The sequence below is a fragment of the Monodelphis domestica genome, chromosome 7, assembly GCF_027887165.1.
Source record: "Monodelphis domestica isolate mMonDom1 chromosome 7, mMonDom1.pri, whole genome shotgun sequence".
Classification (NCBI taxonomy): Eukaryota; Metazoa; Chordata; class Mammalia; order Didelphimorphia; family Didelphidae; genus Monodelphis; species Monodelphis domestica.
Window position 1 is genome coordinate 272,632,304 of NC_077233.1, and position 25,609 is coordinate 272,657,912.

A 25,609-nucleotide genomic window follows, 5' to 3' on the forward strand; every position below is an offset into this window, starting at 1 on the left:
TTTATGCTTTTGTCAATTAGACTATCTCATTTAAATGTGTTTTTTTCTCCTTTTCTAAAGGGCAAGAGGGCTATTGCCCAATTCTTAACCGTTTTTCTACAACTGTGGTTGGGTTATTCTAAGAGTCTGTCTTTTTCTGACTCTTTTTTGTTTTTTCTTTCCTAGTTATCACAGAGTCTGACTGGAAAGTAGGCAGTTGATAGCTGTAGTATATGGCCTTTAATGGACCACCAATTACACTCTGGGAAAATTTTGCAGACTACTAAGCTGTTACATATAAAAACATCATAATTGTAAAACCTTTTGGAACTTTAATAGATTGTTTCTTTGTGTGGCTTCGTGAATGATCAGACTGAGGATATTTTCTTTGGCAATGCAGAATCCACTGTGATTTTTTTTTCTTTCTAGGCTCTTAGTGATACTTCATTATTTGCTGCTCCCTCATAAAATACTTTTCCTTAAATAGAATAACTGTTTACTAAACCTCTATTTCTATGTTGTTACAGTATTGTTCATCATCATTGATATTATGTAATCAATTATTGACATTTGTTGCATTAGAATGTAATTTGTTATTACATTTTGGGCTAAAATCGCACTCAGGCTAATTAGTTACCATAAAATTGGTGTGCACAAAAAGGATTGCTTCTTCGTAGGGAGACTCCTGGTTTCAGGGCTGCCTCCATATATGAAAGTGGGAAATTCAGGGAATCATGAAGTATTCTCTAAAGTGTACAAGGAGGAAGGTAGGACACTCTGTTAAGTAACCTATCAGAACCCGTGGAACATTCCAGAATGTCTAAAAGAGACAAGAAGTGAAGGAAGGGGGTGGCTTCTGAAAACTAATTACAAATCTCTTCACTAAGGATTTTGTGACTTCTTTTGATGATTTCTAATTTCTCAACAGGCAGTCTTAGAAAGGTAGCATGGCTTAGTAGATAGAACACAACTTAAAGTCACAGAAGACCTGAATTTGAATCCTACCTCAGGCATTTACTAGTTGTGCAACTTGAGCAAGTAATTTGACCTTTCTCAAACACAATTTCCTCACTGTCAAAGGGAAATTATAGCATTATTCACAGGGTTGCTTTGATTGCTGATCAATAAGCATTTTTTGAAAGCTTACTCTGTCCAAGGCACTATATTAAACAGGGAGGAAAGAAAGGCTGAAAAAGAAAAAAGCCATGCCCTCAAGGAAATGACATATTAATAGGAGAGATCACGTGAATAACTAGTTATATGTAAAATACTTACAGAGTAGATCTAGCCAATTGTGGTATATGATGGTGATGGAATACTATTGTACTGTAAAAAATGATGAGCAGGATGAGCTGGAAAGACCTACGTGAACTAACGCAGAGTGAAACAAGCAGGAAAACATTGTATACAGTAACAGCAATGTCGTGGAATGATCAATACAATGATCCAGGACAATTCTGTGGGACTTAAGACAAAGAATGCTCCCCACCTCTAGAGAAAGAACTGTTGGAATCAGAATGTGGTTGAAAGTATACAATTTTCAATTGTTTATTTGGGTTTATGTTTTGGGGTTTTGGTTTTACCAAAATGAACAATATGGAAATATGTTTTGCATGATAATACATGTATAATAACCCAGATTGAATTGCCTGCCAGCATTGGGATGGGGAAGGGAAGGAAGGGAAGGAGATAAGTTCGATCATATAACTTGGGAAAACTTGTGTAGAAATTTGTTATTGCATGTAATTGGTTAAAAAAAATACTAATAAAAAAAGAGTAGATGCAGCCTTAGAAAGCTGGAGTGAGATGAGAGCCTGGAAAGGTAGAATTTGAACAGAGAACTAGGGATGTCAAGAAGCAGAGGTGAGTGGGAAAAGTATTTCAAGTAAGAGGAATGGCAAGTGCAGAGGTACAGTGCAAAGACAGGAGATGGAGTCTTATGTCTGAGGAATTGCCAGAAAGCCAGTATCACTGAACTATTGGGGAAAGTGTGAGAAAACTGTGATAATGCAAGGGATGACTAGCAAATGTTTAGACACGACATAAATGTGAGCAATCACTCTTATTGATGTTATCATGATGGGGTTTTATTTGATGGCATTTAGATAGCTATAGTCCTAGGAGAAGTCACTATTCCACTCCCTGGTGGTGTTGCTAATGGTATAGCCAATGAGCCCAAGTGAAGTCAGTTAATCAGCCAGACTTAATTAACTTTTAAAAAAGGGTTATATACTGTGATGTAGTTAGTTCAAAACAACCCTCCAAAAAGACTCATGACAAAAAATGCTACCCACCTCTAAAAAAAGGGCAGGTGGATTCTGAATAAAAATGAAAGCATGCTATTTTTCACTTTACTTTCATGATTTTTTCCCTTTTATATGTCTTCTCTTCATAACATGACCAATGTGGAAATATGTTTTTAATGATTGAACCTGGATAACTTATATCAGATCCCTACTGTTGCTGGGAAGGGGGAAGGGAAGGAAAGAATTTGAAATTCAAAATTTTAGAAAACAAACATTAAAAATTGTTTTTACATATAATTGGGGAAAATATTAAAAAGAAGAAAAATTAAACAACAACAATGACAAAAACAAAAGGGATCTGTGACATACTTTCCCACAAGTATATTTAGAGTACAAGGGGGAAATTTTCTATAAGGATTTTTCTAAAGCCTTTATTTAATTTGATTTCCTAATCATTTCTAGTCAGTCTTTAGTCTCTCATGTGGACACTGGCATTAGCTGTTTTTGCCCTAAAGAAACTTGTAAGGAGTGATTTTTTTTTTTAAAAAGGCCAAATATCTTGATCCTCCAAAGTTAATGGGGCCCATTGCCAGTCAATGAAAGTTGGGTTGGGGAGGTGGAGACCAAGGCCAAAGCAGAGTTTGGAGTACATTCCTTCCCTGACTCCCAATGATTCCTTCATAGAGTCTTGGCTGGAAGTACCAGATGCACAAAAGTTTGATCCTAAACTAGCTTCCCAGTTTTGTCATAGGGTATGACCAAATCCTTCAGCCAAACAGAACAGATTTCTTGTCACAAGAATTTGAAATACTTTTATTGGACAGAGATGTTAGACAGAGATGCTCATAAATTTCATAAATTCATAAATTTGAATTTAGTTAAGCTCACCTGACAAAGGTACTGGGGCTAATGGTCATGTCAGTTACTTGAAGAGAGGTGGTTATGGAGTGATAGTCTAGGCCAGTGATGGCAAACCTTTTACTGAGTGCCCAAACTGTAACCTTCACGCTATGGTTGTCTTTGCTCTTTTTGCTTTGCATGTCATTTCTTCTGTCTGTGCCCAAATTTCTTCAATCACAATGCCAAATATAAGTCCCTGCTACCCCTTACCCCAGACAGGGGAGGGAGGAAGCACCTCCATTGGGCTGCTGGGAAGAGGGGCAGGTGATGAAAGAAATGTCCTCAGAATGGTAGGGAGCAGTCCACTCTGGCAAGCATGCCATAGGTTCACCAACATGGACTAGGTTGACCCCTCTACCCTTATGCTACTATTGTTTTTATGTTTAATGTTTATTGGACTACTGGGCTTATAGATAAAAATGATTGATTTTGGTTATTGAGCTAATATGATATAAACGAGTCTTCTGTAGGCTCACTTAAAACCTCTTTGAAACAACTTCATAAACATACAGAACCACAGGGATGATTTTAAAAATAGATTAAGTCTAGAATGTTTTCTATAAAAAAGCTCTTGAACTACTTGGAGATAGCTATTATTATATCCTCCCTTTCCTCAAACCTTCTCTAGGCTATACATTCCCAATTCCTTTGACAGATCATCATATGACAAGAACTTGGGGTACATTACTACACTTGCTTCCTTCTTCTAGAAAATCTCCAGTTTTTCAATATCTTTATAAATGAGCTCTGACCAAAATGTTTTTATGGCTTCCTTTACCTGGTTTTTAAAATGTGATTAAGGATCCTAGCCCTTTTGACTGCCCTGTCACTATTATTTCCTATTGAGCTTTGCTAGACAAATTGTCATCTAATCATAACCTCCCAACCTATATATATATATATAAACTTGATTGATTGAACCTAAATGTAAGACTTTCCTCCATTAACCACTGGCTTGAGTACAGGGATTGCTTTATGCCTTATTTTATAACTTCAGCATTTTGCATGGTACCTGGCCCATAGTAGGTGCTTAATAAATGTTTATTAATTGAACTTATACTATATTTATCTCCATTGAAATTCACATTATTAGCTTATATTCAACTCGTTTTCAAGATTATTTTATCTTGATCATAAGATTAGTCATTCTACATTTTGTGGCATATTCCAATTTGATGGGAATGCTACTATGCTACACATATTGTTTATGCTGTACCCAATCCACCTCCTTTTCCCTGTAGAATGCACACTCTGCATTTTATTTTTTAATTCCCAATACCCCCAGACAATGCTTTGGCTGTTTAAATAGAAGTTTGCTAAATTGAATTGTTGGTGCCAGTTATGAAATATGCAAACTTTACATATAATGGTAATTTTGGGGGCTCTTTTTTTTCAGTATACAGTGCCTTATTTTAGTGGAGGGGGGAAACTACTTAGAAAACACAAATCAGGGATGATTATTCATGATTACAAAAGGAGAGCTTAGCTTTACAAAAGGATAGATTACTCAAGGTTCCTTGAATCTGAGTATCTTAGAAGAAAATCTTATCTAGCACTGTAACACATATTTCTTTTCCCATTGGATTATCCCAAACAATGTGAATTATTTATTAAGCTATTCTCCTCAAAGAGGCAGGGGGCTCTACTAACTAACCAAGAAGACATTCCTAGAGACTACAATTCTTTGTTTTTAATTATAGTAAAGTGGTGAAACTCAAGAATGTTGGATGGATATTTTCCCCAGCAGCCCAAACTCATTACTACTAAAAGGTTTTCAACCTTTGAGAATTCAGTAGAAAAAGCCATCCATATACAAGTAGATAACTTTCAGAGAAGTGATTTGCTATATGACTAATGAATAAAATCAAGTTGGCGATATTTCAACGGTTGCAAAATTGCTCTGTGACCCTGGACAAGTTACAATATCTCTGCATATTAGTTTCTTTTCCAAAGTGAAGGTGTTTGACTAGATAACCTCAACAGTCCCTTCAACCTTTTTGTGATTCCTTCCCCACCTATAGTTCACCACTCAAAGAGAAACTGTTGTCCAGTTATTCTAGTTAGAGAACAGGTAAATGACAAAAATTTTTTAATGTCTACATCATCTGGGTGTCTATGAGACTAGGAAGTTAGGTTAGTTTCCGAGCCCAGAAATAGAATGTGATTCTAAAAATGGTGTCTCTAGCACACTTGATAATGTGTTAAAATAACACTGTTCTACTACACTACTACTATATTATTATGAAATATGCATACTTTACATATAATGGTAACTTTTGAGGCTCATTTTTTTCAGCCTACAGTGACTTGAGGAGGAAAAAATCTCCTAACTTAGTAAATGCAAATCAGGGATGATTATTTTTTATTTAAAAAAGGATATCTTAGCTTTACAAAAGGATAGATTACTCAAGTTTCCTTGAAACTGCCTTAGGAGAAAATGTTACTTAGCGATATGACACAGATTTCTTTCCCCAAGGGATTACTTAGAAACTATACAAATTATTTATTATACTATTCTTTTCAGAGACAGGGCACTTTACTAGCTAACCAAGAAGACATTCAATGAGATGGTGATTCTTTGCTTTTAATTATAGTAGAGCACTGAAACTCAAGGATGTCGACTCTACTGGTCTAGAAGTATTTTGGATAGCTAAAATGGATCCCCCACATAGATTATTCCAACTGCTTGATGATCTTTTCCACTGGATGTTCTACAAACAATTTGAGTGCAAAATGTTCAACTGAACTCATTATCTTTTTCCCTGAATATGACTCTTCTAATTTCCTTATTTCTACTGGGGATACTACCATTCTCCTAGTCACCCAACAGTGGCTCTGGAAATCACCATTCACTCTTTTTTTTTAAACCCTTATCTTCTGTCTTATAATTGATACTAAGTATTAGTTAGAGTTAGGTAATTGGGATTAAATGAGCTACACAGTATCACACAGTTAGGAAGTGTCCGAAGACAGATTTGAACCCAGATTTGGGTTAGTCAGATCAGAAAGGATCAGTGTAGCCTATGGAAACAGGAGAAGCAGTTCCTTGTGGAACCAGGGAGTCTTATTTGGGTGGAGTTAGAATCACTTAGAATTAGAAATCCTTTTATATCATTTTATATCCTTATATTCTCAATAAATAGTTTATTTTTGTGTAACAAGAATCTCCTTAGTGTCCTTGTATCTGGCCCTGAAGAGAAGTTCACTTATGAGCTTCACTTCACTTATATAAACTGAAAATACTTTGTAAGCAAAACAAGCAGAGTATCTACTCAATTTATATCCATAATCATTTTGTTGACATATTATTTTTACAGTTTTGGTGAATTAAATAGGACAAAGAACCAGAAAATCTGATTTTAAAGGGCCAACTGTCAATTTGGGTAGCTGGAACTATGAAAGGAAATTCTTGGTCCTCTTTGCCTATTCTGAATTTACACTTGTAAAAAGGTAATCCTTTACTTTTTTTTTTTACCTAGTAGGAATTAATGCTTTGGTTGGCAATATCTTAAAATATTCCTGCTTGGGCTGGGTGGAGGAGTTCTAGTGCTAGACAATTTGGAAGCTATTATTGGCCCCTGTGAAGAGAGGAGGAGACAAGAAACCACTATAAAAGACCCTGAATTTCTAAGGTGAGAAGGAAGTGGACTGCAAGAAGAGAGTTGACCCCAAGAAGGTTGTCTCAAAGAAGAAAGTCTGCCTCAAAGAAGAAAGTCTGCCTAAGGAGTCACCTTGAGCTCAAGTCATTGTCTTGACCTACCTCTTGGAGGGAACTTGGGTGAGTGGGTGGCTGGCTTTCCCTTCCTGTCTTCTGGAGAGAGTTTAATCCCAGTTGAAGGTTAACAAGTCCTGGCTGAGCCAAGCACTAGAACAATATTTAGTTAGATAGGTTAATGTCTTCTCTACCCTTTTGTATTCCTCTGCTTTTACTCTTTCTACCTCTTTTGTAAATAAAAGCTATTAAAGTAATTTTCAATTCTGAGCATATATTTCAGTCAAACCATTAAAATTTAACCCTTACAGAACTGTTATCACAGCATGGGGTCCACTGAAGCAGTAGCTAGAGCTTATAGTTTCATTGTGAGTTATAGTAACAGTGAACTGAACTCTAGGTGGCTCCAAAACCCATCTCCCAGTCAACTTGACTCAAAGGCTTTGTGCTTTTAGAAAAGCTGGTGAATTAGCTGCATAAAATCACCATGGGGCTTTTTCTGTTAAATCTTTTTTTTTTTTCTATTATACCGCATTATATACAAAATTCACTTGCCTATGACTTTCTAATGTCATTACTCTCATTGACACTCCTGGAACTAATCTCTTATGTCCCTGTGCTAGTATTGGTTTTCTTGTGCTTTTTTTACATGATGATAGAATCCTTGGCAGTCATTTTTAAACATTTAAAAGCAAACATCAAGCAAACTACTGCAAAGAATGATCTAATGTTAAAACTGAACTATCTAGAAACCAAACTAGATAGAATGTAATCTCAATATGAAGAATTACTCAAGGCTAAAGGGAGAATGGCAGAAAGTAAAGAACATGAAGCAACTAAATTAGAAGGTGCAATTAATCAGATAAACCAACTAAATTAGAAATGGGAATTGAAGCATTAGAAAGCACACCAGCTCAAATGTTTCCATTAAGGGAGGTACCCATAGTGTCCCCAGGGTGTAGTATACTGAATCTCATATGCCACAAAAGGTTTATATAAGCTGATATAGATAAGTTTTAAGAAAAATACCCCAAAATATGAAGAAGAACCAAAGGGAGTTGTAAAGCAGTTCAAGTGCATAGTTAAGCTTTACAATCCTTCTTATTTGGATATTTGGACTTTGACATCTTTATGACATCTTTATGAATGAATTATTGATAAAGAGGTAGAAACAACAGATTATAGAGGACACTAATAGGAACCCCTGAATTGCCAATTGGTCAACCAAGGATCCTGGGTGGGAAGCTAACTTGTTTGCAATGTACAGAGGCTAAATTACAGCCAAGGAGGCAATAATTGAAACTATGAAGCAAAATTCCAGATGCCCAGGAATCTGGTTTAAATTTGAATGCCTAAAGCAGGAAATGGGGTAGACTCCCTCCACTTTACTTGATAGAATTATTGACTGTGCTGAAAAATGGTTTGGGTTGGATATTTTAACAGAAGAAAATGTAAATCACATTCACAGGCAATTTGTGAAAAATGTATGCCCTGTGATCTGAAGTTATTTTTGGACTAATGGTCCAAATTGGTTCAATATGGGTCTTGATGAAATTTGGAAAACTGCTAATTATGTTTTCCAAGATGAGAAAGATGGGCAATCAGAAGAGAAAAATGATATAACTGATAACAACCAAAAAAATTAGAGAGCTTAAACAAAAACTGAAATCCAATGAAGTGCAGGAAAAAAAAAAGCAGTAGTTGCACTAAGAACTTATAGACAACCAAGAAATAACTACAACCCCAGACAATGCAGATAAACCCCAAGATGTTATCTTTGTAATAGACCTGATCATCACATGAGAGAGTGCAGATTTAGTAGACAATTCTTTGGACAAAACTTCAGGGGAAACTGAAGCAATAGGTTTAATTGCTTTAATGGATTCAGGTAAAATGGATATTGAAATTATGGGTTTAACAACAGATTCCAAAATATTCCAAGGTAGCTGGTGGGAATCCCCCAAAACTTGATATACAAAAAGGTGCAATTTCATTTTGAGCTTCACTTCACTTATGTAAACTGAAGATATTTTGTAAGTACAACAATCAGAGTATCCAATCAGTTTATATCCATAATCAATTCATTTACCCATTATTTTTACACTTCTATGGCCCCTATAGTCTTTGAGAGTTGTTTGAGGTTCCGAGAGAGTAGGTTGGAAACCATATCTTCTTGTTTCCAAGGTCATCCTTCTATCCACTCTGCTATACTATCTCTTGATAATAAATGACATGTTCAAAATCTTGCACATTGTTCAGATTACCAAAAGTAATGGACTCCTGGTAAAAATTCAGTTGGCAAATTCAGTGTCACCAAGTTTAGAATTAGAAGGGATCAGGATAATTCATTTCAAAAGTAAGGACACTGATGTCCAAAGAAATTTGCTTTCCTCAAATCAAAAGGGAGACCTGGAGCTAAGACTCATATCTCCTAATGCTAACTCCAATAGTCTTTTTACTTTTATGGATGCTTAAACTAAACTTGATTTTTTATCTACATTAAAGCTATTAGGGACATGGGGTATGTATTATATATGAACTTCATATCATGTCTGGCATACTATTTATTTTTGTTCTTTTTTTAGCATATATTAGATGCATTTAATTACACTTCCTTATTGAACAAACATCATTTGATTGAGTTTAGCATAATGGGCACAATTTTTTGTTAATTGATTAATTTTGTTTTGAGAAAGAAGACATATATACATGCACAAAAAATAAAAAAATGTACTCCCAAAAATGACTGAGCCAAAAGTTCAACAAAGGATTATAACTGATAGTTCCTACAACTATACACTTTGGTAATTTAGTTTTGTTGCTGTTTAATGTTTTATTTACATAGTTGTGACTAAAGGGTATATAGTACTTCTGGAACTGCTTTCTATTACTCCATTACTTTATACAAGATTTTCTATATCTCTTTGAAATTAAAATTTTAATATATATTGTTTCCTGTTGTGCAATAATATTGTATTATGTTCACATAGCACAATTTTTTTCAGCCATTCCCCAGAACATAGTTTGTTTCTGACTTTTTGCTATTGCCAACAACATCATCAGACTGGTATTTTTGTTTCTGTCAACAATCTCTTTATAGGTATAAACCTAACTATTAGGATCATTTGAAGGTAATGAATTTTTATTTTCAACTTTTATTGATACACTATCATGGTAATGATAAAAATAAAAAGACATGTATCATATATGTATGTAATATATATATATACATATATATATATATATATATATAGAGAGAGAGAGAGAGAGAGAGAGAGGATTAAGTTCTGAAGCTCACAGAATTCATGTTGTTGGAATATGATATTAATGTCAGATTATTAATTATTAAAATTTTTAATTAAATTTTTATTAAATATATTAAATACTTAAGTTACAAATTCAAATAGATATGCAAATCTAGATACTGAAACCCTATAAAGGAAACATTGGTAAATCAACAAGAATTTATCAAGTGCTTACAATGTGCCAGGCACTGTACTAAACCCTACAGTGTGGAGATACAAAGAAAGGCAAACACATAGTCCTTGCCTTCAATTATTCTATTTAAGTATTCTATTTCCTCTTCTGTTAATCTAGACAGTTTATATTTTTTGTAAATATCCATCCATATCACCTAGATTGCTGCTGTATTTATTGCCATATAATTGGGCAAGATAGTTCTTATAATTACCTGAATTTCCTCTTCATTAGAGATTGCATTCTAATGGGGGAGACAACATGGAAACATCTAGGTATATTACAAGGTAAATGAAAGGTAATCTTAGGGGAAAGGCACTAGTGTTAAGAAGGGAAGAGAGGGAAACACTTCTTGAATAAGGCAGGATATTAGCTGAGACCTGAACTGAGCTTTCCTCTGCCAGAAGATAGATAGAATTGTAGATGATGACAATTCCATTTATTGTTAGACACTTCCATTTTGAAAAGAAAAAGTAAGAAAAGACTCCCACAAAAAATAGAAATATTTCTAAGTGAAGTACCTTAGTCGAGACTCATGTTTTCTTCCCAAGCCAAGAAAACTTTTGAAAATTTAGTGGCAAAATGAAAATCATCAATCCTGGTTTCTAATGGAAAAAATGACTCCTTTTGCTAAACTTAACCTTGGTATTAAATAAGTATGTTCCAATTCAGTTTTAAACAAAACCAAACCTAATAAAAAGTAAAAAGTGCCAAATAAAACTATTTAGTTATGGTTTTGTACTTAAAAACTTAACAAATATTGCCAAGATTAGAAAGAAAGCAGAAACTTGGGGAAAATAATTCATAGACAGTCCCTTGGTTAGAGGTCTCATATCTAAAATATATAGAAAACTTTTTCAAATTTGTGGGAAAAAGAACCATCTTCCAATTGACAAATGAGAAAAAGATATGAACAGCCAGTTTTTGGAAAAATAAATTGAAGCCATATATAGATGTATGAAAAAATGCTCTAAATCATTACTGATTAGGCAAATGCAAACAAAACAATTCTGAGGTATTATCTGACATTCATCAGATAAATGACAAAAGAGTAAAATGAAAAATGTTTGAGAGGATGTAGAAAAGTGGAGTCACTAATACACTATTGGTGGAACTGTGAACTGATCCAGCCATTTTGGAGAACAATTTGGAATTATGCCCAGAAAGGTATAAAAGCTTTAGACCCAGAAATATCATTGCTTATAGTTGGGTCTATTTCCCAAGGATATTGGGAGAAAAAAAAAAGAAAAAAGCCTATATGTTCCAAAACATTAATAGCAGTTCTCTTTGAGGTGGCAAAAAAAACCCTGGAAATCGAGGGGGTGTCCATCAGTTGAGGAATAGTTAAATGAATTGTGGTATATGATTGTGATGGAACACTACTTTGCCATAAGAAATGATGAGCAGATTATTTTTAAAAACTCAGAATTGCATGAGATGTAGAAAGGAAAACTGAATCAAGCTCTGGACTTTTTGCCACTGAGGTGGAGCAAATAGCAGTTAGAAGGTTAGAGTGAAATTGATGGACAACAATGACAGTTTGTGGAGGAGGGGCCTGGGAGAGTGACAGTTGGTCTCATGACTCTCTTTCCTGGCCCTTGCACTGGAAGGAGCCTCTCTCCCTGTCTCTGGATAGAAGTACCTCTGTTCCTGGATATTTCCCAACTGTATGCTCTACCTGGATTCCTGTGATCATGTCTTTGAACAAAAAGATTGAAGGGGGGCAGTTTGAACTGTAAGGCCGGTCTTTAGGGGCGTCAGCCTGAAGAGACAGGCCCAACCAGCTCTGAAATTCAGAACCTTTTCTTCCTCTTGCTGTCTACTGCTAAAGACTTTGAACTTAAGAAAACTAGCACAGATTAGCTTAGACAGGAATAAAAGAAACCCTCTACCATCCTGCGAGGTCTAGCCTCAGCTTAAAAGCTGAGACTCAAACCCAATCACGGGAAATCCTGATTCCCTCCTTCCCTGATATCTCCTCAATCCAAACTTGTTATTAAATTCATCTTCATTTAAATAACCACAGTCAGATAAGAGGACTATCATTTCAGGGGAACATAGAGGGAGTTGAACCTGAGGACAGCCATTCAACCATAAACTATCCTTATTGGACCACAGCTGGGTGACCTTGGTCCAGGGGGAGGTTTGTCCTTTAGGGGGGTCCGTATTTATCTGCTCTGGGGTATCTTCAACATCAATCAATAGAGAAGACATCCCCGTCAGGCTATCATAAATGGTCTATTTCTCGGGAACCCCATTTTTCAAAGATAGCCTCTCAGTAGGGGGCATCTCTCTCCTTTTACCTCAGAGAAGCCATTTTCCCTCTGTCCCTTCAACTCCTCCATTCCCTGTCACAAAACCTTCCTTATTCTCTGTACTTCTTCAATTCCTTCACATCCCTTTAATTATTACAGAGATAATGAAGGATGAAATGAGTATTAAATACAGCTAAAGATTTAATATTTGAAGAATAGCTTGTGAATGTTCATCTCCAGAAAATGAACTGAAAAATGGAAAGACGAAAGACACAATCCATCCATATATATGTTTGCTGGATGATGCCTTCTATAGTGTGGGGACAGGAAAGATGGGGCTGAGATACTAGAAATAAATTCTGTTAACAAAAAACAAAAGCATAAAAATGATTGTTTCAATTCAATTAACTATAAATCAATGAGAGATATTCAGAAGAATTTTGTAGTCACATTTCACACACAATAGAAATAGAGGTAAATAAAGTTAAACCTTTACCTTTGTATTTTATGCTACATTCTAGTCTCAGAATTAGTGTACAACATTATTGATTCTCTGGACTTTACCATCTCTGCCTCAGAAGCATTTTTACCTGAAAATGCCTCCATCCTGGAGGTTGTTCCCTTCCTTCCATTGCTAAGTTCCTGCCTGGAACCTCCATTTCAGGAAATGCCTTGGCCAGTCAAGTCTCCTAGTTCCAAGTGAACCATAGTTCACTGTCTTGGCTCCACTTCTCATTCTCTATAATTTTTTATCTTATTCTCTTCTCTTTTTTCTTCTTACCTACCCTGGATCTCTTTTCTGAGTGTCTTCCTTGTGTTTTTTTTTTTTGTTTGTTTGTTTGTTTGTTTTTTACTAGTTCCAGCACTAAGTGCAGTGCCTGGCACAGGCAAGCACTTAAAGTGTTTTATGAGTTGATTTAACAACTATTCTGTGGGGGAGGTTCTAACAGTATTATTATTCTCATTTTACAGAGGAGAAAACTAAGCTTAGAGAGTTTGGTGATTCACTTATAGTTACTGCAATGGAAAGTGTCAGAAAAAAGACTTAAATAGAACCTGGTGTTCTGGCCTTAAAGGCTAATATATTCTATTCTTTATGTTTTTATATCACTATGAGAAATCAGAAAGAAGAAAATGGAATCTGCAAACTGGGCCAGTGAATTGACTGCTTGAAAAAGTCTAGAATGCATAATTAAAGGAATGATTAGTTAACATCTTGAATAGGAGAAGTGATCCTGAAAAGCCATCATAGTTCCTGAGCATTATAGTCAGGTAGAATAGAAAGGGTTTGGTTGGGAAATTAGCTAGAGCCAGGGAGGAAATAATGTAGCCTGAAGACCAGAAAAATCCATTGAGATGGACTTATATTGAAGGGTGGAGTTTTAGGACTTAAAGTCAGGGCATCCTTGTGTTTCAGTCCTCACAGTTTTACCCTCGATTTCTAAATAAACAAAGTTACTTTTATACAAATCAGCTTCTAAGGCCTGTGTGTGCTGGCCCAGTGAAGGAAGGTTCACTTTGCCGTCCGTTCACAATAGGGAACTGAGATGCTTACAGACAGCCAATTAAGAATCTAACCCAGTTTCCTATAATGGATATCACCATCTATCCACATTATTTTTTCACTCTTGACAAAGAAACGAGAGGGATAGCTAAGATGTTTAGATGGTGGAGTCAGGATTCAAAACATCTTTTGATAGACTGGGCCACTGGGCTTAGTCTAATTAAGCAAAATTTAGTTAGGACAAATTTTAAGGCCTGCACATAAGTTCAAAAAATTAACGTCAGTAGTGCAAGATAAAGCAATGACTACTTAAGCCACATTAAATATACTCTCTAGTCACCATCCTCAACTCTTCCCAACAAGAACCATTAAGGGGCTCTGATGAGTGAATTGTTGATTCAGTTTCTGGTCGGATCAAAACCATGGCACTCCTCTGCTTTCTGGCTCCCCTTCTATTATCTTCCATTGGTAGAATGTCTACTCCTTTAGAGCAAGGTTTATTTTGCTTACTTGTAACTATATCCTCAGTGCTTAGCACAATGCCTGACACATAATAATGAATCAATCAACAAGCATTTATGTATTTATTTTAAAAAATTCTTGGCCTTCTGGCTTAGAATTGATACTAAGTACTGGTTCCAAGACAGAAGAGTGGTAAGAGCTAGGCAATTGGGGTTAAGTGACTTTCCCAAGTGTGTCTAGGGTAAGATTTGAACCCAGGATCTTCAATTTCCAGGTCTGGCTCTCTATCCACTGGACCACCTATCTGCCCCAGTCAATTAACATTTATTAAGTACCTAATATATGCCAGGCACCACGCTATATACAATAGATACAAAAATAGGCAAAAGACAGTCCTTTCCCTCAAGAAGGCCATAAGCTCACAATCTAACTGAATAAGTGCTTAATAAATGTTCCATTTATTCATTTAGATATCAGTTGGTCTGAAAAAGTTCTGGGATTCTTTTAGAGCATGCTTAAAATGAATCAACACTGGGATAGAATAGCTAAGAAAGCTAATGCAATCCTACACTGCATTAAGAGAGGCATAGAGCCTTAAGAATAAATAGATGTTTACCTTGATGAACTATTGCCTCGTCAGACCCCATCTGTTTTCAGTCCTTGTTTTAAGGAAGGACAGAGTTAAGCTGGGGAGCTTCCAGAGGACACACAGGATGGTGAAGGGCCTCAAGCTGATGCATATGAAAGACTGTCTAAAGAAATTGGAAATGCTTAGCCTAGAGAAGATTAAAGGGGAAGATATGATAGCTGTCTTCAAATATCTGAAGGGATGCTACCTAAAAAGGGAAAGAAACTTGCTTTGCTTGGCTCCAGAAAGGTACATGTTTCAAAGAGGCAAATTTAGTTAGAGATGAGGAAAAATTTCTCTTAAATCATAGCTATTCAAAAGTAAAATGGGTTACTTTGGGAGGTAGTGAGTTCCCAACCATTGGGGCAAAGGCTAGAAACACTGTAAAGTCTTCTGAGATACAAATTGCTTAAATGGGTTATTCTAACTATCTACATAGGAAAAACTACATGGATGCAGAATGCATATTTCTTTCTTTAAATATTTATTTATTTATTTATTTATTTTCATATTTCAAAGACATGGGTAAGTGGACAATCCTGGATGGCTTTGTCCAGACACACACACATACAGGTATACATGCACACATATACATATATGTCAATATGTACATGTACACACATATATCTTGGACAGATCCTACAGAAAGACAATGAACTAGGGGGAGAGGACAATTGAACTGGAGGAGGAGAGAAAACTGAAGTCCTTGGGATATTTTACAGCACTCTTAAGTGACCCTAAGCTGCTTCTTCGCTTTCAAGCAAAGATCCATCTTTTTTATACTTACATTTTTTCACTGATGCTATATGGATGTAAAGGCTGGATTACAAAACTCCCAAGGATTAAAGCTGTAGATTTCTCAAAGGCCAATGGGAGGGTGCATAGCAGGCAATAACTTATTACCAGTGAAGAACTACAAAGGACACCTCATGTGAAATATATTACTGAAGAAATGCTTCACTGGAAAGGAAAATGGACTATTCATATAGTGAGACCAGAGTGAGTAACAGGACTATTGTGCTTCATTGCAATGGTACGTGATCTAGAATAAGGTCTCCAGTATAGATCCATCATGCAGATGGAAAATTTGCAACACCTGAGCTACATTCTCAGTATCCTTTTAAGTTACGTCCTTGTTTTACATAAGGATGCTTAGGAGATAATTTGACTAAGACCCACACTGTCAGGCTCTTTTTTTGGAGCTTGTGCTTTTGGTAAAGTGCTGTGGCTGTGAATCTCTATCTCTCTTTATTCTGCTCATTTGACTAAAAGAATTTTTTTCTCTTATCTTTTAATTATTATTAAAAATCCTACCATTTTTTTGGCGACCACGAAGGGACTAAGAACTAGAGGAAGCAGATTTTTTTTCCTGCTGTGGTTTTCCCTCTCCCCCCTCTCCTTTTCCTTCTCCTCTCTCCCTCCTGAAAACCCTTCAAAACCTTCTCAGGGTCATTGCCTACATCTGTCCACTGGGCAATCTAGGATTAAAAATTTTGACGATAGATGAATGATTTCATCCCTATTCTCTTTATAAATGAGTGAATGGATGGATTAAAAAGCAGTTAAGTGCTTACTATGTGTTAGGCCTTGTGCTAATAAGCACTGGGAATATATATATATATATATATATATATATATATATATATATATATATTTTAATGAGGCAGTCTCTACTCTCAAGGAGCTTACATTTTAATGGTAAGAAATAATCCATACTGGAGAATAGCTGTCAGGGAAGGATGTTGCTCTGGGAGTTATTCCACAGATCATTTGACCGATGTCTCTTTTCCTCAAACAATGGTGGCATTGATATGATTAATGTGCTCAGAGGAAGAGGTGGAAAGCAGGATCGGGGGAATGGTACGGACAGCAAAAGGAACAGATGACAAGATGATTCAGGTCAATTACTAGATGGAATGTGAGTCATGATTTGGTCTGAGGCCAACTGAACACTATAGGTTAGGTGAGTTTGCATTTACTCACTCTCTGATCAGGACAGCTTAACCCCAGTGGGCTTTAAGGAGATGGACAGACTTGTTCAGGCTCATGGTAAATAGTCAGAAGTAGAACCTAGGCTTTCTGATGACTAGTGAGGTGCTAGTTCCCATTATATTTTATTCTCTTTTAAAAATTTTAGTGAAGGGCTTTATTAATGGAAGCTTTTTCTACAATGAGATTGTATTAAAAATATCAAATTGGTTATGCTTTTATCATAGTGCATTCACATAGAATACGTTTTACCCTGAAAAAAAATAAACAACAAAATCCAGAGTTCAATTAAATGTATTTTTCAGAAATGAATTCAATTAATAACATTTAGTATTTCATCCCAATACAAATGTTGATAGCTGATCTCTACTAGCTTTTCAATTCACTTGTTTTTTTAGGCCTATCATTCTATTTGCTGGGTACACTTCCATGTGAATCATTTGGATCACTTTTTTTCCACAAAAAATTCTCATTTGATTTCCAAAGAGACATTTCAAGCTCTTCATTCTGTTTAGTGGCTGTAGCAAGGGGAGCTTTTTCACACAACATCTCTATTACTGCCAAGTCTGTGAATTTACTAAGACTGTCATCATTCTGTTCATTCAATATGTCCCAGAAATCCCTTGGCCGCTGCTTTGGTTTTTCCTCGGGCTTTGAAAGAGCTTTCCTTGGCAACTGTGTAGGACTGTCCTCGTGACTTTTAAAGAGGTCATCAAGAATGGAGGTGTCACCAAGTAAGTCCACCACAGTATTGTCCTCTAACGCCTGGTTTTCTATCTTTTTGTTTTCAAATTTCAAAAGAGGTTCACTTCTTGAACAGTCTGTTCTTGTAAAGTCCTGTTGGTCCTTGACGGTATTTACTAACATTCTCTTACATATTTCAGATTTACTGTTTGAAGAGTTGGATACTGAAGTATCTTTGAATGCTTGGCTCTTTTTCTCACTGACAAGGTCTTGGATAAAACCACTGGATAGTTCTTTATTTTCTGCATCATTAGACAAAACTTCTCCACAGGAATGATCATTTTTAAACTTATTTACTTTTTCTTTATGTTTTTTTGGACTGCAATTTTGTATAGTCCTACTTGTAGAAACTTTAATCACTGAAGGACCAATATCTGACAGTTTTTTTTCCTGATAGGATTTTCTCTTTCTCGATTTAGTCTTAACACTATCTCCTTCATCATGCTTAGATCTGAGCAATTCTGAATCATGATCTGCAAAAAATTCTTTTATTTCTGGATATCTGGAAGAATAGAAATCTCTTAGCATTTTCTGGCGTTCTTCTGATGTGGCACTTGTTATAAGCTCAGCAAATTCTTTTGTAGAAGACAAAGTGAAGAAAGAAGCCATTTCTTCAAACTGTTTCCTATAATATTAATGAACAAAAAAGTGATTATTTACCTTTTCTTTTACTTTTAGAGGGAGACAGAGCCCATTGATAGATTTAGAAAAAATGATGTGGTCTCTTTCATTTAATCCATAAGATCCAAATTCTGTAGTACATTTGACAGAAGAATATTAAACCGTGTGATATCTAGAGTCAAAGAATAACCTCTACTTATGGTCAAAAAGGTTGACTAAGCCATCATAGTTTTCAGTCACTTTTTTTTGCAAGCAAATATTCCCAAAGAAGTATGTGCTTCATATCAATCAGGAAGTTTCTGACCTGAGAATCATATGAATTTATTCCTTGTATATTTTAAAGTTTTATTATATTTAAATCCTAAAAAAATACAATGCTTAAAATTCCATCAGCACTAAGAACTAAATGGGCTTTAATAAATAAAATGAAAAATATTTTGGGGAAAAATTCCAATTTATCTCTTTTGAGTGCCCCAAACACATACTATCACTCTATTATTATTATTATTATTATTATTATCTATTGATAACCCTAAATATGTCTTTAAGCAATTTGCTAGTCTGCCTCATTTATTAAAGAGAACTAAACTGCCCCAATTAAAAATGCTTCGAGTAGGGATAAGAATTCCAGGTAAAGCACTTGTAAAATATATCTTTAAAAATCATCAATAATATCATTTAATTTCATATCACTATTTAATTTTCCGTGTCACCTTTTCCCAAAGTAGGTTTTCTAGTTTTCTTTTCTCCTTAATTTCAATTCCAATTACATTTTCACATGTATGTTTATTTTGGCTTACTTAGCTTCAGTCTCTATAACATAAATTTCTAGTACAAATGGGAGAGTATCACTATGTTCTTCTGGGTTTCCTAAAACCCAGCTGCTGTTTTTTTCAGGAGATCTCAGTCATTTGCATTTTTATCACAATATTTAACAAAGCAGATGCAAGCTTCCAAATTTCCATTCTAGATACTGGCCAAGCTCTTAGTGGAGATTCAAAGCAAAGAAGCAAAGGAGGCCTTAAAAGGATTTGGTTTTCATTTCACATGAAGTAAATGGAGATTAAGATTATTTTGTTTGTTAATCATATCCAAATCCATTTTCATGGACTTTGTGATAAATATTTGTGCTTGTGAAGATTAAGTGATTAACTGGCAAGATTAAGTGGCAAGGTTGGATACTGATGTCTTTATTTATCCCAGAATCGTCTCCATCGCTGCCAAATGAGTTTCACATTTACTATGCCAAAAAGCTGACCTCAGCTGTAACCTGACAGTTCTACTATCTAGAACAAGAAATGGTCCTGACCCTGTTTTTTCTGGAAATGTATGTTCACGGCGTATGGTACTGCACTCTACAGAACGAGTCGGGATGAATAATTTCGCTTTATTTCGGCCTTCTACCTACATTTTCTAGTGACTGAATGAGCCATAAACCACAATCAAGGTGTCATGGAAGGGACGGTAGTTCTAGGTTAACACTGTAGTGGCATCTCAAGAGCCTCTTAAAAAGAAACTGAAGCCAGCTGAGTCTAGAGGGAGCCTCCGAGTTAACTTAGTCTAATGACCCAGTCTAAACCCTGAGAGGTGAACTGTCTTGACTTGGGCCACGTAGTTGGTAAGAAGCAGGCTTCCAGGGTGCGTCAATTGACCCTCGATCCATCTCCTCCCCTTACACCACTTTGCTCCCTTTCAAATGTCCTTTCACGTGGTTAAACCTTTCCCCTCCCACAGACAGATCAGAAGTGGTTTGATGATTAATAGGAACGCTCCAATTCTGCTTGCTCTTGATTGAGAGACAAGTAAAATGGAGCTAACTGTGCTCTGCCTGTAAGCCTCCTTTCGGAAACAAAGAACGGTCTCCTGATACTGTTAAGCTATCACCTGGTAGTTTGAGCAGTAAGGGACCTTGGAGTTCATTGCGTCCAAGGCCCTCATTTTATATAAGAGACAACTTAGGGGCAACGGTGAACCGACGTATCACAAGTACCATACTGAGGAAAAGAAGGAGTGGCAGAAAATATCCTGATATTTCTCCTTTGTGTTTCCTGGACCCAAGTCTCCTTCAGGAAAGAAGGAAGAAAACAAGCATTTATTAAGACCTATTGTTGTGTATCGGGCACTGTTCTAAGCACCAAAGAAATAAATATTATTTCATTTTATCCTCACAACAATCCTGGGAAATAAGGTGCCGTTGTTATCTTCATTTTACAATGAAGGAAACGGAAGCAGAAAGTAGTCACATGACCTGCCCAGGGCCACACAGCTTACTAATTGTGGTGAGGCGCTTCCTTCTTCAAACTCAGCACTCTATTCACCACATTAGGAGTTTATTCTCTAAGTAAAGTAAATGGAAAAAGAAGAGCAAACAATAATTGTGGCTAATATCTCTAAGTGGTGCTGAGTGAAAGTCCAGGGCTTCAGGGATAAAAATTTGTATTACCCTTAGAGCAAGAGGGTCAAATAGGTGACACTCCAAAGTGCTACTCACATAAAATTAAAATCTAATTGGGAAATATTTAGGAAAATATAGAAAAATACAACAAAACTTAGATGATATTAAAATTTAAAACTAAGTCAATGTAGAGGCCTTTATGTAGAGCTTGGTGGCCCTTTGATAACAATTCTTTAGAGGTCAGTCAAATATATAGTTGCCATTCATTGCCAATTGTGCCTACCAGTGACTAAGAAAATACCCAAAAGGGGAGATCCAAATCCACTGATGACTAATTGTGCTATAGCGGTACGGTGCTGTAAATCCATCTTTAATCGATAAAGTCATTTGCAGTATTATTAGATGATTTTTTTCTCAGATTTGGACATATTCTACTTAATAACAAACAAATTACAAATCTGTTTTAATTTAGGGGGGAAAAACTATTATTCTCAAACATTCAGATTCCAGGTATGGACAGAACTTGAATCTGGATGCTTGAAAAGTGTTCTGGATACTTGATAGGATTTACTCAACTCTTTATTTTTCAATATTGATTTTTATTTCCAACAACTGACCTTCGGATTCCTTTTGGAGTCTCTCCCATTATGAAAGTGGTCTGGTCTACGTGGTATATATCTTTCTTTTTAGAAATCACAGGATGTGTAATATAAAGAGGAAGTGACTGGTTTTCCTTATTTGGCTGCTGTTCTTTCTCCAGAATCTTTGTGTAGGAATTTTTCTTTCTCCTTTCACATGTCTAAAAACAACAAAAGATACAAATGTCTAAAAAAGCACATTATATCTTTTTTACTTTCACATAATTTTATTCCCCTCCTATCAAATGTTTAAGAATATATATCTGACTGAAATCATTTATTATTTTAACCTAGCTCTCTCAACACAGGAGAAAAGGTTCAAAGTGATTTAATTTTTTAAAAAGAACATGGATGAAATTTCCACAATAAAAAATTTTCAAGTTATTCATGGGACATATTTTTCAAAAGAAACCCAATATACCAAAATAATGATCTTAGGACAAATTCCAAGAAAAATGGGTATGCTGACTGTGTGTGTGTGTGTGCGCGTGCGTGTGTGCGTGTTTGTGTGTAATTCATTAATTCAATTCTCTTACAAAATTCAGAGTAAGTCAAATAAACAATTGTCTAATGTGATAGATATAATTGTTATATGTTAGGTGAGGTGTAGATGGTTTTTTACTTTTCAGCAGCCACTTTTGAAGAATTTGTTAGTAATTCAGGGAAGACAATCACAATTGGCTATAATTTGGGGTCAATATTTCTTTTATACAGAGGCACTATGGTATACAGGGTAAAGAGCTGGCATTGAGATCAGGAAGACCTGGGTTCTATTTCTACCTCTGACATACACTGGCTTTGTTTGCTGGGCAAACCACTTAATCTCTCATTGCTTAAAACCAGTTTCTGTGACTATATGCTACAGAGCAGGCATCAATTTCCCTTGTCACAGGGAATTTCCTCCTCATTAGCTCTCCAAACCAATGAAATATCAGTTCTGCTCCAAAAACAAAACAAATACCAAAATTTACCCCTAATTTTTAAGGAGAATTTTCTCAACCTACATAATAACTGTCTAAGAAGATATCAAATAAGAAACCTATAACTACCATTTTTCACTTGACAAAAGTTCAATGTTTAAAGTTAATGTTTAACTTGCACATGACAAAATTAATTTTTAGATTTTATTAGTCAAAGGAATAGATTAAGATAATGCTTTTAAAGTGAAAGCTTCCATAAGAAAGTTCCAGTTACTGCACATAAAAATAGTATTTTATTTGACTATTGTTCAGTGAATGTTATATGTCACATCACCCAAAGTGGGTTATGAGACAGCTTTTAAGGAGAACTATTTTGAGTGGTATGTCCATTTACTTTAAGATAGCAGACTGAACTCTGTCTTTGCAAGACATTTTGTCTTTTTATTTTTAAATCCTTACCTTCCATCTTGGAATCAATACTGGGTATTGGTTCCAAGGCAGAAGAGGGGTAAGGGCTAGGCAATGGGGGTCAAGTGACTTGCCCAGGGTCACCTAGCTGGGAAGTGTCTGAGGTCAGATTTGAACCTAAGACCTCACATTTCTAGGCCTGGCTCTCAATCCACTGAACTACCTGGCTGCCCTGACATTTTGTCTTTTTAATAGCCCTAGGCACAAATTTTCAGCAAGATACTGAATCTGATCAAAATCAATCATTCCCTTTAAAAGATATTGCTGAATAAAAAGACAAACACAAAGGGCAGGATGGTGATGTTGAACAATGAGACCTCAGTTTGGTAAAAAATGGAAGGTGTATTGTTCTCATAATACTTGCACTTTCCCAAATGTCATCTTAAAGTATTACTCTATTTGAAAAGAAATGTTTTATCTTTAAAAATAAGGTTCAAAATGATTTGTGCCCAGATGTTTTCTGATGATGAAAAATGGATGTAAGTTGAAAAAACATTAAAAGCATTCAATAAAGTATCATGAAAACTTGTGCTCAGATGAAACAAACCCAAGCAACAATGAACCAATACTGAGGAAAAGGTTGGGGAAGTTGACATAGGAGATTAGAAGGAAAAAGAAGAAGAGAACCAATAATAATTTTTAAAAACATTTTCTACTCATTTTTAGGTATTTCTCAATTTCATGCCCAGGCAATAGGAATGTTTGTTTGTTTATATAATTACTCAGAGTCTTGGCAATATCACAAAGTTTATGCTTATATATATGTATATATATATGCATGTATATATACGTATGTATGTATGTATGTAGGTATGTATGTATGTATGTATATATAAGTTTTCTTCCAATCCCTTCTTTAACTTGTTCAGCATAAACATGCCTTCTTAGCTAGGACTATCAGAATGTGGATCTTCTCTTTCATCAAATTCTTCTTCCCAGCTAGCAGTGACTGTCCAATCTTTGAGGAATGACCAGAGCTACAAGAGAGCCTGTGGACAAGTGCTAGTGACAAAAAGGCAGTGAGGGCCTTTGAATTAGAGCAAACTGGTAGTATGCAGTAAAAGTCACAAAAATAATACTCTGACCCACTAATTTCATTGTTGGGAATATACCGTAAAAGGTGTAAGAAACGAAAAACAAAAATCAAGGTTATCTGTGCAAACATTTCTCAATAGCAAGATGTAATGACCAAAACATGGAAACAATTTAAATGTCTAACAAGACTGTACAATTAAATAAATTCTGGTAAGTCATAAAAATGGAATCCTATCATGTAAGGAAGCCCGGCAGGGTTGATATGTACAAATAAACGTGGAAAACTGAAAAGAACAGAGTGGGGCGGGGGTTTGCAAACTGCGAGCTCCGTATGAATCAGCAGTCTAAACATAGCCAAAAAGTATAATGTGATCTTGCACTGTGTCATGAGGAGGAGGGAGAGCCACGGCTGCCAGTAAAGAGGGGATATTTCCTCCGCACTCGCCCTGGCAAGCACACATCTGGCATACTGTGTTCCATCCTGGGCACCAGATTACACTGATAAGACTTAGAGAAGCTGGCGAGAACCCAGAGGAAAGCAATTAGCACGGAGAAGGCTTCTGAGTTCATGACATCTGAGGACTGGCTGAAGGAATGGAGGACGTTCAGTTCGCAGAAGTGAAGCTCCAGGGGGTCATGATGGCTGTCTTCAAGCATTTCAAGGGCTGTCATGTAGAAGAGGGATTAAATTTGTTCCATTTGGCTCCAGTGACCAGCAGCAAGGAGCAATGAGTAGAAGGTGCAAAGACAAATTTAGGTTTGATATCAGAAAAAACTTCCTGACCATTAGAGCTGTCCAAAAGTGGAAAGGACTGACTTGAGAAGTTGTGAGATCTCTCTCAATGGAGGTTTGCAAAAGGAAGTTAGATGACCACTTGCCAGGAAGTATTTAATAGGGAGGATTTCTTCTATATATGATTGGTAGAGGTAGTGCAATGAATAGAAAGCTGGGCCTGGACTCAGGAAGCCTCATTAAATTCAAATCTGGCCTTAGACATCAGTTATGTGACCCTGGACAAGTCACTTAACCCTGCTTGTCTCAGTTTCCTCATCTGTAAAATGAGCTGAGAAGGAAATGGCAAACCACTTTGGTATCTTGACCAAAAAAACACCCCCCCCCAAACCAAACCCCCCCTCCCCCAATTCCAATGAGGTCATAAAGAGTCAGACAAGACCTAAAATGGCTGAACAACAATGGGTCAGTCTAGATAGCTACTCAGGTCCCTCCTAACTATGAAATTTTGTGATTCTGTGTTTCAACAAGGGATTTATCAGAGAATATTTGTCAGTGCTTATTCTTAATTGCCTAAGAGACAGAAGCAATTTAAGTCTTTTTATTAAATGCAGTAGGAAAACAAATAGAAAAGCAGGAAGTCCCTGCTCCTGAAAGACAAGGCAGATAGAGAGCATAATTCCTCCTGGTAAGACCATTTCTGTTTCTGATACTGAACCACAAGACAGCGGCAAAAACTCTGGTGGTGAGAATATGAACAAATGGAGCTGTTGGGTCTCTGCAGCGATGGTCAAGATAAGGCAGGAAGAATGGCTAGAAGGCTGGAGTGAGGGAGAAGGATGGGGCATGTATAAGGATGTAGATACAGCACTAGATTTTAAATCAGAGTCCTAGGTTCAAATC

General features: G+C 36.0%; 1 protein-coding gene across 3 annotated transcripts in view; it reads right to left on the reverse strand.

The window, feature by feature from the left end:
- Nucleotides 1-17,430: 17,430 nt before the first annotated feature.
- ERCC6L2 (ERCC excision repair 6 like 2) overlaps nt 17,431-25,609 on the reverse strand; it is a 174,392-nt gene continuing 166,213 nt past the window's right edge. For all 3 annotated transcript variants that reach the window (XM_056806770.1, XM_016423780.2, XM_007497932.3), the window contains 2 exons: nt 21,530-21,711; nt 17,431-18,521 (listed from right to left, as the gene is read on the reverse strand). In XM_056806770.1, coding sequence (XP_056662748.1) covers nt 17,561-18,521; nt 21,530-21,711 — 1,143 coding nt within the window. In that variant the 3' untranslated portion in view covers nt 17,431-17,560. The remainder of the gene's footprint in view (nt 18,522-21,529; nt 21,712-25,609) is intronic.